This window comes from Megalopta genalis, chromosome 1 (assembly GCF_051020955.1).
Source record: "Megalopta genalis isolate 19385.01 chromosome 1, iyMegGena1_principal, whole genome shotgun sequence".
In the NCBI taxonomy this organism is placed as follows: Eukaryota; Metazoa; Arthropoda; class Insecta; order Hymenoptera; family Halictidae; genus Megalopta; species Megalopta genalis.
This window is the reverse complement of record NC_135013.1, coordinates 17,818,166-17,832,517: the sequence shown is the minus strand read 5'-3', so window position 1 is coordinate 17,832,517 and position 14,352 is coordinate 17,818,166. Positions and strand designations below refer to the sequence as shown.

At 37.1% G+C, this 14,352-nt stretch overlaps 3 protein-coding genes across 12 annotated transcripts; 1 reads left to right on the top strand and 2 right to left on the bottom strand.

Annotated features, from left to right (window-relative positions):
* Positions 1-409: 409 nt before the first annotated feature.
* LOC117222712 (uncharacterized) lies at positions 410-5,415 on the bottom strand. The gene is made up of 2 exons (XM_033474569.2): positions 5,285-5,415; positions 410-2,802 (listed from the first exon to the last, which is right to left on the bottom strand). Exon 2 carries the CDS (start codon positions 2,257-2,259, stop codon positions 550-552), a length of 1,710 nt encoding a protein of 569 aa, XP_033330460.2. The 5' UTR covers positions 2,260-2,802; positions 5,285-5,415; the 3' UTR covers positions 410-549.
* LOC117222720 (uncharacterized) lies at positions 4,723-8,148 on the top strand. Of its 10 annotated transcripts, none has more exons than XM_076522724.1 (8): positions 4,723-4,897; positions 6,009-6,223; positions 6,308-6,517; positions 6,595-6,849; positions 6,923-7,127; positions 7,224-7,312; positions 7,416-7,552; positions 7,631-8,148. In XM_076522724.1, the coding sequence occupies exons 1-8, from the start codon at positions 4,723-4,725 to the stop codon at positions 7,866-7,868; spliced, it is 1,524 nt and encodes a 507-aa protein (XP_076378839.1). In that variant the 3' UTR covers positions 7,869-8,148. The 10 variants fall into 10 exon arrangements, with proteins under 10 accessions (XP_076378839.1, XP_033330491.2, XP_033330481.2 ...); XM_033474600.2 differs by having other exon boundaries at positions 7,401-7,552; XM_033474590.2 differs by having other exon boundaries at positions 6,923-7,312.
* An 8-nt stretch (positions 8,149-8,156) lies between these two features.
* Positions 8,157-12,880, bottom strand: LOC117222762 (uncharacterized). The gene is made up of 3 exons (XM_033474660.2): positions 12,125-12,880; positions 8,596-8,888; positions 8,157-8,525 (listed from the first exon to the last, which is right to left on the bottom strand). Exons 1-3 carry the CDS (start codon positions 12,410-12,412, stop codon positions 8,312-8,314), a joined length of 795 nt encoding a protein of 264 aa, XP_033330551.2. The 5' UTR covers positions 12,413-12,880; the 3' UTR covers positions 8,157-8,311.
* Between the last annotated feature and the right edge of the window lie 1,472 nt (positions 12,881-14,352).

The window sequence follows — 14,352 nt, the reverse complement described above, 5'->3', positions numbered from 1 at the left end:
CGATATTGGCAAATAACACTTGTTCCTACTGTGCTGCTGAGTTGTGTTTATGCAGATTGGAGTCATACCCAAAAGTGGAAGAAAAAGGCAACCAAAGACGACTTACCATTGAACAATTAAAATGTTGGCCAGACTAAAAATGCATGCAAAACAGTTTGTACTTATGACAGGTTATACAGGAATTCCTCTCCTGCTGTTTTATGGAGTGCTTAGTAACTGGAAATCACAAGCGACTCGCGTACGGGACAAGTCTGCTTTATTTGGAAGAGAACTGAAACCAGGAGAAGCACCATCATGGTAATTCTATGAAAATCTGATAGTTTGACAATTGTATATACAACTTCCTCAGTTTATTACAATGTGATTACTTGCTTATGTAATCCATACAGTGAAATAAACATACTTCAAATTAATTGTAATGTATGACTTTTATTTTAGACAATAAATGAAATATAATTTTATTTCTATAAGAATGTAAGAAAATATTTTAATATACACATTTTTCTACAATTGCATACAGTTGCTATGTTTTTCCATATTAGTAATACATCAACGAAATATAGTAAGAATTCTATTTTTAATGTCATTCTTTCTCAAAACCTTATCAGTCTTATCGCTTTTGGTATTACATTTACAGTTTTCTTTGTCTTCGATATCTTTTGTTAATACTCTTTTTGTTGTTGTATAAACCTTTTGTTTCTTCTGTGAGCACTCATTAGTATCTTCATTCCAAGATATGGGTCTTCCCTTTGAATTTTTTATTAGTTTTTGATGCGAGCATAATTTATTTCCTGTTTCTAAATTCAAATATGAATATTTTCTTTCATTTTCAATTTTATGTTCTGTAGTCGATGCACTAATATTATAATCTATAAGACCATAGTTTTGGAATTTTGTACTTTTATCTTGTGAAACAGATATATTTTTTGTTACTCTTTGTAATACTTTAGCCTGTTCCATTCCAACAGGTATCTCAAACTCTTCCCAAATATTACCCAAGTTCTTAACTTGAACATTGATGCTACTCTCTTTACTTGTATATCTTCCACGACGTTCGCTGACTGACCTTGTAAATGCAAATGGTTTTCTATATAATTCAGGATTAAATTTCTGTGAAGTTTGGATGAAAGATGAATCTCCTATATCTGCAGACAATGTGGTATCTAAATCTTCGTAAGATATTTTTGAAGGTCTCTTACTTTTATGGAAATTACTAGAGATAGTTCTAGAACCATAAGATTTGGAAGTTGTGGAGCTTTTGATGGTAGACCTCTGCTTAGATCTTGCTTCTGATACACTATGGTCGGAAGAAGAAGAAGATGAACTCCCACTGCTTCTTTTCTCTTGTAAATCCTTACATACGCTTTCCTTGTTATTACTTAAATCTTTATTAGAATGTTCCTGCAGGTTGTGGACAATATCCTGTGTTTGACTATTTTGTATGTATGAGTTCAAGTTATCAACATGTGCAATGTTCATCTTAGTATCACTTCTATGGATTTTTTGCGGCAAAACTTTGGAATCAAAATCAACATGTAATTCTTGACTATTTTGATTGATAGCAGATATCTTCAATAGATCACGTATATGCCGATTTTTCTTATGATCCAAGTCTAATTGTTTTAATTTATCATTTAATTGACATTCTAATATTCTGATCTCTTCTTCTTTTTTAGTCAATGCTTTTTCACGACTCAGTAAAATTATTTCTCTATTTCTCAATTCTGCTTCTTTCTGTTTTATATTCTCCAGCTTTTGTAGCCAATTTTCTTCAAATATCTTTTCGCTGATTTCCTGAGGAGTTGATACAATAGCAGAACAACCATTCTTGCATCCGTGATAACACAGTTCGGTAATATTTTCTTCCGCGTCCTCGGTTCGTTCGTCGATTGGCGTTAATCTCTCCACTTTATCAAATATTTTCGACAAGACATTTGTATTATACGATGTTTCATATTTTGTTTTGTTATTCGGAGATGAAAAATAAAAATTGCTACATATATTTTTATTTTCTTCTGTAAGTCTTTCAAGAGTTATAGAGTTCTTTGCATTTTGAATACTCTCCTCTTCTATGGTGAGTGAATTATTTGTGTCATTTGCGAAACAAATTGCTTCACTTTCTTTAATACCAACGGTCACGTTATTAACACTGTTTAATTGTAATCTTTCATCGCGTCTATCATTTAAAACAGAATTTGTATTGTTACTTATGCATGTAGGTATAATGAAAGCTTCTACCCTATATTTTGCTTGCTTCATTGTTTAAATTTTAAATAATTTGATCAGTGTATTCTCATCAATAAAGGTTTACACATATTTTACACTTAACAATACCGTACAGTGTACAATCCTTATTGGCAAAGATGCTTGCTTAGAAAATCGTACTTTGTTTGAATAGTAGCGGCATATCCAGTATGTGTGTTTGATTACCGTTTTAAGTGTCACTTTTTATAAATATTGCAAAAATATTAAATAGTTTATTTCACCGATTATTAGATCTACGTCACCTTTTATGTACACTTTTATTTCAGTGTACAGGACAGATCTTTTAGTGTCACTCTCGCTCTCTCTCTATCACTTATTGTTAAGTCCGTTACCTTGGCTTGTTTTGTATTTTAAGCGTTTGTCTGTATTGACTACGCGTACGTACATCATTTCATTTAAGCTTGATAGTTGTATATACATACTATACATATGAAGTAAAGCAACACGTAGCTGTGATGGCGCTGTATTTGATCACGTGACTAGTCTTTGATTGGTCCATTTAGCTCCTTACAGGACCGTGACTGCTTACAATTGTACCTACAGCAGAATCGACTATTGTAAAAGAATTCTTTTCGATGAATCGAGATACTACATATTTATCAATGTTGCCCCGGCTGTACAAAATATAAAATAAAAATGACTATCATCACATGTTTCACGAGTCCATATTTCCTAGTGTATAATCTAGCGTTATGTTACATTCCTGAAAAACTCGCATGGTTCTTTGTTTCACTGTATGTAATAGGAAATTGGATAAACCATATCGAAATATTTTTCCAAAAGCAGTATCTAAATTTTTCATATCATTATTAATATATGAAAGTCTCGAAATATCGTATTGTTGTAATATTGTATTTCTGAAAAAATTTAATTAAGTATACCACTATTTTTCGAGCAAAATTAAATTATATTACTACATATTATTTGCTAGTGACAATACAAGTCTACCGCCTATGTACACGAGTTAATTTCAACGAAATGGTAAATGGTATATTGTAAAAAATATTCTGCTCTAAATCGGTTACCATTCTTAATATATAAATAATAATGTGGGATTAGAGAATTACTAATAAGTAGAAAAAGAGTATACGTTGCGTAGAATAATAAAATTAAATAAAAATAAAATTCAAAAATTGCTTTTAATAGCAATAAATTGAAGCAGCTTTTTTTCTCGCTCTTAGCTAGAATTGTGTATAATAAAAATCCTAAATTTCGTATTTATAATGCATTTGGTAAGAATGGTAAGAAGTATATTTGCCATTTTATATTTTATTAACAAAATAAAGCTATGAATATGCTGATAATTTTTTTTACTTTATTTTCGTAAACGTACCAGTCGAAAGAGGAAAATGATTATGGATCTTGAGAATAACAATAAATAGGATTGTATATTTTCACGTTTCGTTATCATGAATATTTAAATGATTTAAAAGGTTTCCCCTAATAAGGATATTCTTAATTCTTGATTCTTTCGTAAAGGGTGCGCTACTATTGATTCATTAATTCGGGGCCTTCTAGATGGCGTTCATGACATTTTAAAGTATATGTATCTACATTATATTGAATCCAATCTGAACATCGTATTCGCAGTTTTCGATTGCAAAATGTTAAAATTTTATAACAAATATTCAATAATTATTTCCTGCTCTCTGATCGAGGCGATAACTCTCGTATCTTTTCCATCTAGAATCATTTGTTATTTTTCCCGCCTAACGTGAAGTTCCCGTTAGAATGCGCACGCATATCGATTCAACCAATTATTACGTACCCCTATCGTAGGACAGTATCGTACGTATAAATTTAATAAAGAGCACGCAGTTGGAATACATCTATAAATGTCGCACGATCAAAGAATTATGAAGCCAACAGTTTTATAATCACTTCCTATTAAAATTAATCTGAATAAATTCAACTGGCTCGGTAAATATATTGTTCAATAACTGTGGATTGGGGAATGCAAAATTACGTTGCGAAATTATGATCGGTTGAAAAATTAAATATTTCATGTTTTTACATGTATGCGCGACACACACCGTTCACGATGCGCGTAAATAGAAATTTTAGGGTTTCTACGGCGAGATCTTTTATTTGTTGCTGCGTAGAAGAAAAGAAAGTATGTTAAATACATATGTGTATAAAAAGCAGGGTGCTAACTGAAATAGATACATCACTGTAATTTGAGGTACGCTACTGGTACGGTACACTACATAACTCGGTCCCGAATAGCAGAGGGGGCTAGAGGGGACCGCGCACAGCGCGCACTGTTGTAGTGTTGCAGTTGTCCGCCATTGCTAGGGAGTTAACTTCGGTACTAGGCTAGGTGAGGATCTCGGAGACTCGTTGCGTGCCCCCTCCCCCTTTGATCGTGGAAAAAACTATTTAGTGATTTCGTGTTACGATTTTGGGTATTTTGAGATCCGGGCGATTTCAAATCGATCTCCTTTGCACTCAACGGTGATGGACACGAAGAAGCATTTGGCTATGGTCACGACTCCGGAAACCGTGATGCACGCCAATCTCCTAACGCCAACGGGTCAGCGGCTTACCCCTACGGGGAAAATTAGCCATGCCAAAACGCGTGTCTACACGCAGAGATATAGAAAAGAGTGGGAGCAAATGCCCGATTTTAAAGGTATCACCTTGTTACCGTAACCGTATGTTATAGCTGTCTTGCGAAGTAATTCTTTGTAACACGGCAACATTAAACATTGCCATTGTTCGTGAATTCTTGCCACGCTTTGATATGCACGCACATCGTGTATATGTATAGCTGTACCCTTTAATCGTATGCTCGCAATGTACAGAATATATAAACGCGACGGTCTCAAGAAATGACGCTTTCGATCTTACAGCCAATTCATTATTTTTAGAGAGCACGCGGGCCCGCGTAACACAACCAGCACACTTTCTTTTATCGAATATTTGACTATCGACGGACACCTTATATGCGAAGTCGAGAATGTTTTTAAGCGATCACGGCAGTCATTTTATCGTGTACTCGTTTTTACTAATTACGTACGTATCTTCACCACTCATCGGTCGCTTCTAGTTTCGTATACAATCGACGAAATTCGTGTCTATTCCCTACTCGAAAAATTTGGAGCAACCCAGCACCGCGTGAACGCACTTGACGTGACATCACCGGACACTGTGTTGTTACATGCCTAACCATATTACTAGCGTTAATAAGTCACCAGTAAAGGTACCGCTGGGTAATTCAATGGTCGGCCGAGTAGATATCACCATACGGTAGGAACACGTTTAGTGGAATGTCGCATTTGGAATAATAGGCCAGATTATTCGGCAGAGAAGGCGCGAAATTGCAAATCATCGAACAGATATACAGGTGCATTAAAATATGTGAATTCCGCGGTACGTTCGTTGTTTAATACTTTGCTTAATTCGCTTCGCGTTACGACGAGGTATATAGTGATGTTCATGTATGTATATATACATAACTGTATCAAAGTGACTCGTAAATAGAAATGAAGGAAACCTCATAGTGAAGTGAGAACGTAAATTATATTTATACAACCTATAAATAGACTTTATTTCTTATATCTTCACGTTTTATGGTAGATTCTTTATTTTAATTTTTTTTTTGCATAGTTTTAGTTCTTGCTAATTTACTTTATGATCTGTAAATTTTTAAAACAGAAACTGTGAATAATATTCTACTAAATAGTATCCTATGTATAAGTTGTATGTATATGCTTATGCACTCAATAGAATATGTTTTATAGGATGGTTAACATCTGTACCTTTTCAAGCGACGCGTGCTTATTGCATGTACTGCAAGAAAAACCTGCATGCCCATCGACTGTCTCTATTGAAGCACACATGTACTATGAAGCACCAGCGAGCAGCTCTGTTACACGAGGCAGAAGAAAAGAAGAAGGCTCTTGCCCAAAAGTTAAATGGAGATGAGGAAGTTGAAGTAGAGATTGGTGAAATTGATGTTTGTACCGTTCATTTGTATAACTTCCGATCTGGCTAAACCGATTCAAGCAATTTATAGTATATCGATGTAAATTTTCATTAGACATCTGAAAATGTTCAAACCGAAGTAGATGATGAGGAAGTAGAATATGTTGTTGAAAGATTGGAAACAGATGACGAACTGGATGAAACCCACATCAAAGACGATGTGGACGACGTCGACGAGGATGAGGAAGATGTATCACATTTGCATATGTCCTTGGAGGATGAGACTGTGAAACATTCTTCGAAGAAGATCAAACTGGAGAGAGTAGTTAGTTTCTTTGGCTATCCAAGTTTTTTATATTCCTTGATTCAAGAATTTGTAACTAAAGTGGTTGATCTTGTTAGGACAACACCGAAGATCCTATAGCTGATGCGATGGAACATATGCAAAGCGAATATCTGGAAGAATCGGAGAATCAAGGGGAAGTGCAAATGGAAATGGTGGTGGAATCGGAAGATCACAACAGTTCTGAAATTCGAGTTGTTGCGCTTCTTTCCGATGAGGAAGATTCGAACAAAGAAATGCAGAAAGAGTCGCGTGAAAATGGAAAAACTATTCGACGATCCGAGATTAAGTCGGACAGAAAGTCTAGCAAATTTGTAAGCATTGTAAATGTACTTATATTAAATCTATCGCTCTATGTTACGTAAACGTTCGTATATGGTATTTCAGCAAGGCGAGAAGCAACAAGCGAATTCGGATATACTGGTGGCGTGCCCGTTGCCTATTTTGGGCGCGACATATCAAATGAATTCATCGGTTGCGTCTCCCTCTAACACGATAGGAGTTCTTCAACCGGTGAACACCATCCCCATTACTCCTGCGCAAAATAAAACGATCACTTTAACGTCGGGTGGTAAAACTCTAACTTTGTCAGGTGGTACTTTTCAACCTGGTACTCAGTATGTGCTGAGTAAATTCAAGAATAAACTACCTACGTTTGTACTAGCTGATAGGAAACCTGCAATTGCAGCTAATCAGGCGGGAGACACGTCGAAAACCCTTTTGATAAACAAGGAGCAAGTGGCTGTCGCGGGTACCAGCTATCAATCTGGAAAAAAGGTGGGTTGTGCAAAATTACAATCGAACTAATCCATAGTCTTTTGTAATTACAAAAACATTCAATTAGCACAGCTTTCCTATATTTTAGCATGTGTTTGTGAAGTCCGCTAGATCCCCGACGTCGAAGAAACCTCAAATCTCTACGCACGTTGTGGATACAAGCAAAGGATTGCCTGTCGGAGGATTACAAGTTAGCTTGTACAAACTTATGGATGGACGATGGACGTTTTTAAATGAAAGGTATATATATATAAGAGATTCATAAATGAAATATTAGAGATAAGTAGTTTTGTTGTTACAATGGTTGTGCCTTTTCAGTAATACTTCTCCGAATGGTCGTTGCGTAGACTTAGTGGATAGTATAAGAGCCAGCTTTACTGCCGGGCGATACAAGATCCACTTCGACGTGGACAAGTACTTTACGCTAAGAAGAATAGAGACTATGTACCCGTTCATCGAAATCGTGTTCGATGTGAAGGATCCCGCCGGACACTATCACATACCGTTGCTGTTAAGCCCGTTCGGTTATTCCACATACCGTGGTTCCGAAAGATGAACACCAATGGACAATCGACCAATATTCTAAGTGACAAACGTGTTATATAAAAATTTGATTTCAATAATCAATAAACTCTTTTTTACAATGCGGAATATCAAAATCTCCACATGGTCACTATTCTTATATTTTTCTAAGTGTTATTTAGAAAAGATACGAACTGTAAATACAACGAGTTAGGTAGTGCTAGCTGGACTCCAAGATCTTGACGGTTTACATCGCTATGTGAGCATTATCATGTGTGAAAAAATATACTTTATTTCGTACTGTGTAGAATATAGTCATGTGTGTCGTATCATTGATTAATTTAATCAGCTAAATGTTTACAGGCTTTGTACAATTCTACCGAGCGAACAACTTGACGTTTCTGAAGAAGAATCCTTGGACCATTAACAAATTGCTATAGTACGGGTTACCGTGTCTTTTACACCGGTTGCGCGGTTCTATTTCGGAGGCAGGTAGCTTCTGTCTACGTCTTTGTTGGGTGGAAGGTAAGCGTTATCCTTCGATCCGTTCCCTCCCTTGGTTCCTTGACCGTTTTGTCGGTCGCCACCTCCTTTTCTTGGTCCCGAAGATTTGCCGGGCGTAACCGAGCCTCCCGCTTCGCCGGTGCCGAACTTGAAGCTCGCTCTGTTCCCATTTTCGTCGGCCTCGTACCTTCGATAAAGACCACCCGATAGTTTACAGGTTTCGGGTAAAACGATGTGACAAAGAAAGGAAAGCTCACTTCACGGAGATTGGCAGACCCTCGGGACTTTTGTACGAGAAGCTACCCTTAACGACTCGTACCAACTCGCCGTCCACTTCCTTCAACATCTCCGTCTCCTCCCTCTGCACCTGATCTCCCGCGGTCGAGCCGCTGGGACCGCTCTGTATCGGTCGGTGTCTGGCCTTGTTGTCCTCCAACGGGGTGTTCAGGATCAGTCCGCCTGAACCACGCGCGAACGGAGGCGCCTTCTGATCCGGAGACAGCTTTTCGCCGTCGCAACAGTACGCGATGAGGAGCACCAGCCACAGGACCTGCGAGAACGTGCGTCGATTTCGAGTTACATTTCCTCTATTTGGTGTAACGTATAAAGAAAGGCGAGACAGGATTCTGGACTTCGGGAAATCTAATCGGGCCGCAGGCTGCTGAACCATATTAAATTGTCGCATCGTTCAAGCCTTCTAACGACTTCATAGCAATATATATATATATAATGTAATATATAATAATAATATATATAAAATAAAATAATATAATAATATATTATATATATATATTGCTATGAAGTCGTTAGAAGGCTATATATATCAATAGCACTACATAGCAATATACATACATATAAACCCGTCCAATGTTGAAAGTATGAAAAACATATTTGTTACAGCTAAAAATGATTCTTGCCGCATGGAAGATATGTGTACACGGAGCAGCATGAAATTTGTCATATCAGGGATGAAAAATATATTTTGAAGGTATAGGAATATGTAGAAAAATCGGCGTCCATATTCTGCAGATTGAAGCTTATTTATTATTAGAAATAAAGAAAGCGCATGATTCTTGCCGTTTTTGACGCAAGGTATTATGGAAATCCGGTATGAACCAATTGCTATTGGAGCGCTTCTTGTGGGGAAATCAAGAAGCTCTATATTCGTGGTCCGTACAGCGCCAATTAGTAAATGGAAGAAGGCTGAAACTGTTAGCGGAACGGTAACGCCTCTTGTGACAAAATCTGAAAGCTCTTTCAGGAATCGGTACATCACGAATTACTAAGTGGCAAATCGGTGACGAAAGTTCGAGGATTTACCAACATCCAATTTCGGCTAATAGTTTCAGTATTTTGCCGCTGCATGATTCAGCGCTATAGAGACGTTTAAAGGGAGCAGATGATCTTTGCCGAATTCGATACCATATCTTATGGAAAAAGCGGCAAAAATCATTTGTTATCTGTATTTACAGTAATAAATAAAGTTTCTATTGTATGATACAGATATAGTTACAGATATATATATATATATATTACAGATATAATTTTGAATTTCTAGAAGACGTCCAATATTCTCTGCATAAATTCTTCTGACAATGAGAGCTCATATTTTAGTTAGGGCGTTTGTGGTTCATAATCGGGCTATTTAAAAAAAAAATATAACATAATTGTGGTCATCTGCGGTATACAATCAATGCACGGAATCATTTCGAACAATTTGAGATCGAAATTGTAAAATTTCAGGTATTGATCCACGTGTAATTTAATTTATGGAAAAATGTCCTCCCATGGGCATCGAAACACTATCACCGCATAGCGGTAAACGCTCAAATTAAATCTCCCCCGTATACGCGATGCAAGGCTGCCGGAAAATATGAATTACGAGAAAATTAGGCGATTAAAAAATAAATCAACAACGCATAACTGTTCGCGAAAACGTACCGCATCGATATCACATGGAAAGTACAAGTGGAAACACTGGTAAGCATAATTAATTGCTTCTGGATAGTCGATTAACTATTACGTTAATTAATTACCTTTCACCGGGTCGATGTTTGTTTTGTTTATACACGTTATCGATGCAACATATACGCCTGAATAATCGCGCGCCCTTGATTTATTCGTGTTTTTTCGATGACCCTGCATCGTGCATATGAGTCGTTTATTTTGAAAGTGGCATAAGTCACTTTACCGTAATGAAAAGTGGTGATTTTTTAATGTTTATACGAAATTATTTATACTGAGAAAAATATCAGTATCCTGAGATAATAAATACAGGTAAATCTTCTCAAAAGTTAGCATCCATATTTTTAAACGTAAAATTATAATATTATTATATATATATATATATATTATATTATTATTTATATATATATATTATATATATATTTATATTATTTATATTATTATATTATTTATATAATTATTATATATGTAATATAATATAATAATATAATATAGTATAATTATAATATATTAATATTTTTAAAACGCAAACCCTTAAATATATCGTCTTAAAAACAAAGTGACTTATGCCACTTTCAAAATAAACGGCTCACATAGGTGGTCGATTAAGTTCGGACGTTCACCGCTACGCGGCGATAGTGTTCCGATGCGCCCATAGGAAACTATTTTTCTTCAGAAATTAAATAACCTGCGAACGAATTGCACAAGTGTAACGTTCACGGTCCCAAACTGTTCGTAACGATCCCGCGCATCGATGTTACATCTCAAATTGCCATAATCACGTCTATTTATGTTTATATCCGAGGAGTATGCGAGGGTTGCAAAGGAGGCTGGACGATCGTTCGATAAGGGGAACCCGTTTTCGAAAGTGAACACAACGTTCTCGATTGGTATTCCCCGGGATGCGAAGACGTAACATTCTCCGGCGTACGAAGAAGCTGTTCGTCTAACCAAGACAAGACCCGCGGTTGGTTTTCATTCGTGCCCGGTGACCTCTCGACCGCGGTACGCACGCTACTCGCATCGACTGCTGTCGGCGAATCTTCCGCGTAAACATGTCACGCCGTGGCTAAATCGAAAGGATACTTTCTATTTTATCGAGTCGCCGGCACCACACACGACCATTCGAAATAATTGCATCATGGATAATCTATTACGTCATTTACTCCCGCGACTCGACCGATCCCCAAACAAGGGCGACTATTCGCAACGAAATAGTTGCGAACATTCCGCGATGTCACACTGTGCCGTTCGTCCTCTCAGTTTCTTCACTTTATCCGTTCGTGTCCTCGAGCCGGAAATCTACGATCGATCGTTCACTTGGACACAGGTGTCACTGGTTTTCGAATAGGGGAACCTCGCCGGAACTGAAAATGCCGATCGACGATCGCGTTTTCTTACAGAAAGAAATTTATTATATATATTATTATAATAATAATATTAATATATTATATAATAATATAATAATATTAATATATTATATAATAATATAATAATATTAATATATTATATATATATTATAATAATATTAATATATTATATAATAATATAATAATATTAATATATTATATATATATTATAATAATATTAATATATTATATATATATTATATTATTTATCAAATTTCGAAAATTAATCTTCTCGGGAGATACCGATGATACCCCATTCGGAGGGTGTTTCTTCGCAGTTCAGAGATACGTCAGCCGTGTGACGTCACACTAACGATACAAGAGTCACGAGAGTTCGAAAAGCTCGCGAGACCGTGTACCCCGTCCGTCTTGCGAGAAAATTAAGGGTCCCGCGTGCGATTCGGGAACGTACCGGTGATCGAGACACATTTCTGCGGGAGGTCATCGTCGCCAGAGGATCGGTCACACCGACGGCACACGAAATGGCATCCCTCGAGACACTCGCGATTGCTCGTCCCGCGACACAATCGACGGATTTCAGAAGCTGGCAACAACATCTCTGCCCGATCGTTCGCCTAGCTTTTATATACCCGATACTGTCCGCCGGCTGGAAGAACGACGGTTTTTTCCCCCCTCTGATTCCGCGACCGATTCGCAAGAGGGGTCGGAGCAGGAAACATCCTATCCATTCCCTCCCCATGCGCGCTTACTCTTAGCTCTCATTTTTCCCCTATCCGACGCGATCCTTCGTCCTCCGTCGTTCGTTTGGGAGACGGACACGGGAGAACGTGCGGCGGCTGAAATATATTTTTTAACCCTTATCTAATCCCGTTACCCTCGAGAGTCCTCGGGCATCGTTGATCAACAATATTCGCGCAAATGTCAATTTTGTCTCTCGGCAGGTTTCGCTGCAAACATGGAAATGTCTGTACGTTGGGAAACGTCGCATGTACCTCTGTAATAAGACGAGCAGAAACATTTTCCTAGAGAGATGAAAATATTAGGTCTACCGGAAAGTTCTGTCCGATAGTGTCACTTCAAGTTTCAATCCATATGCACATGTTGATTTCAGACATATATGACTATCTCTCTTTATCATTGCAATTACAAACATGCACTCTCCTAAATAAACTGAAACAAAGATGTCTCATGTCATTATTATTTTATTATATTATATTTATTATATTATATTATATATTATATATATTTATTATATTTATTATATTATATTATATATTATATATATTTATTATATTTATTATATTATATTATATATTATATATATTTATTATATTTATTATATTATATTATATATTATATATATTTATTATATTATATTATATTATATTTATATTGATAATGCCAGACCACATGCTGCTTTGGCGACTCGTCGGAAAATCGCAGAGCTAGGCTGGGAAATTCTGTCGCATCCACCATACTCCCCAAACCTAGCACCCTCCGATTATCACTTGTTTCTCTCTTTGCAAAACTTTTTACAGGAAAAAAAATTCAAAACTGAAGCTGACGTTAACCAAGCACTAGTTGAGTTCTTCGCCTCTAAAGATAAATCATTTTTTAAAAATGACATTTACAAGTTGCCATCGCGCTGGCAAGAAGTCATAAGTAACGATGGAAAGTGTATTCTACAATAAATATTACTAAATGTATGAAAATTGTGTTATATTTCAATTCAAAAACGGACAGAACTTTCCGGTAGACCTAATATATGCGAGATGTTCTCTTCAACAAATCAAATATTCTGCCAAATACAATACGAAAAGAATTGTTATTTTTATAGATCAATGCTTACTTCGCGTTCATTATTTCGAACATTATGGATAGTAAAAGCAACATTGCCAAATATAGTAAATTCTCCCCAAGTTTTCTTCAGCTTCTAAACAAAACTGGACAATTTGGAAAGAGGAGATTTGAGCCTTGCACCTCGTTTTTATAATCGTTGACAATCGGCAACTATTTTTTAAAAATGGCATTTACAAGTTGCCATCGCACTGGCAAGAAGTCATAAGTAACGATGGAAAGTATATTCAACAATAAATATTACTAAATCTATGAAAATTGTGTTATATTTCAATTCAAAAACGGACAGAACTTTTCGGTAGACCTATTATACCCGCACTTGTTAAGCAGACACGTGCGATCGTTTGCAAAATAATCGAGATCGTTAGTCGTTGCCATTTGATCCGCGAGAAGTCGACGGATGGACCTTCCCCATCTTCTTGATATGGCACGGCAGCCTGGAAAGGCTCGACCGGGGGGGAATACAGACGTTAAGAAAATCAAAGATTCGCTGATCGACGATTCTGGAATCGCGGACCGTGATTGCCACATCAACTTGGCAATGGGGCCCCGGACTCCACGGACGCGTCTCGATTTGGTGTCGTCGCGGTATACATAGAATTTCCACGATGGAAAACGAATCTCCCACGGAAGATGCGCGGGACCCTCGCGTCCATGTTGGGAGGCGAACGGCGTTATCGCTGCGTATCTTCGAGAACGAACGCGTGTCGGACGCGTTCGATGAATTACTCGGGACACGGTCCCGGTCGCCCTGGCGGTCCCGGCGAGTTCTTGCTGGCGCAAGCTCGTCTTCGCATATGCACGTAGTTTCCTTCGGCGAGC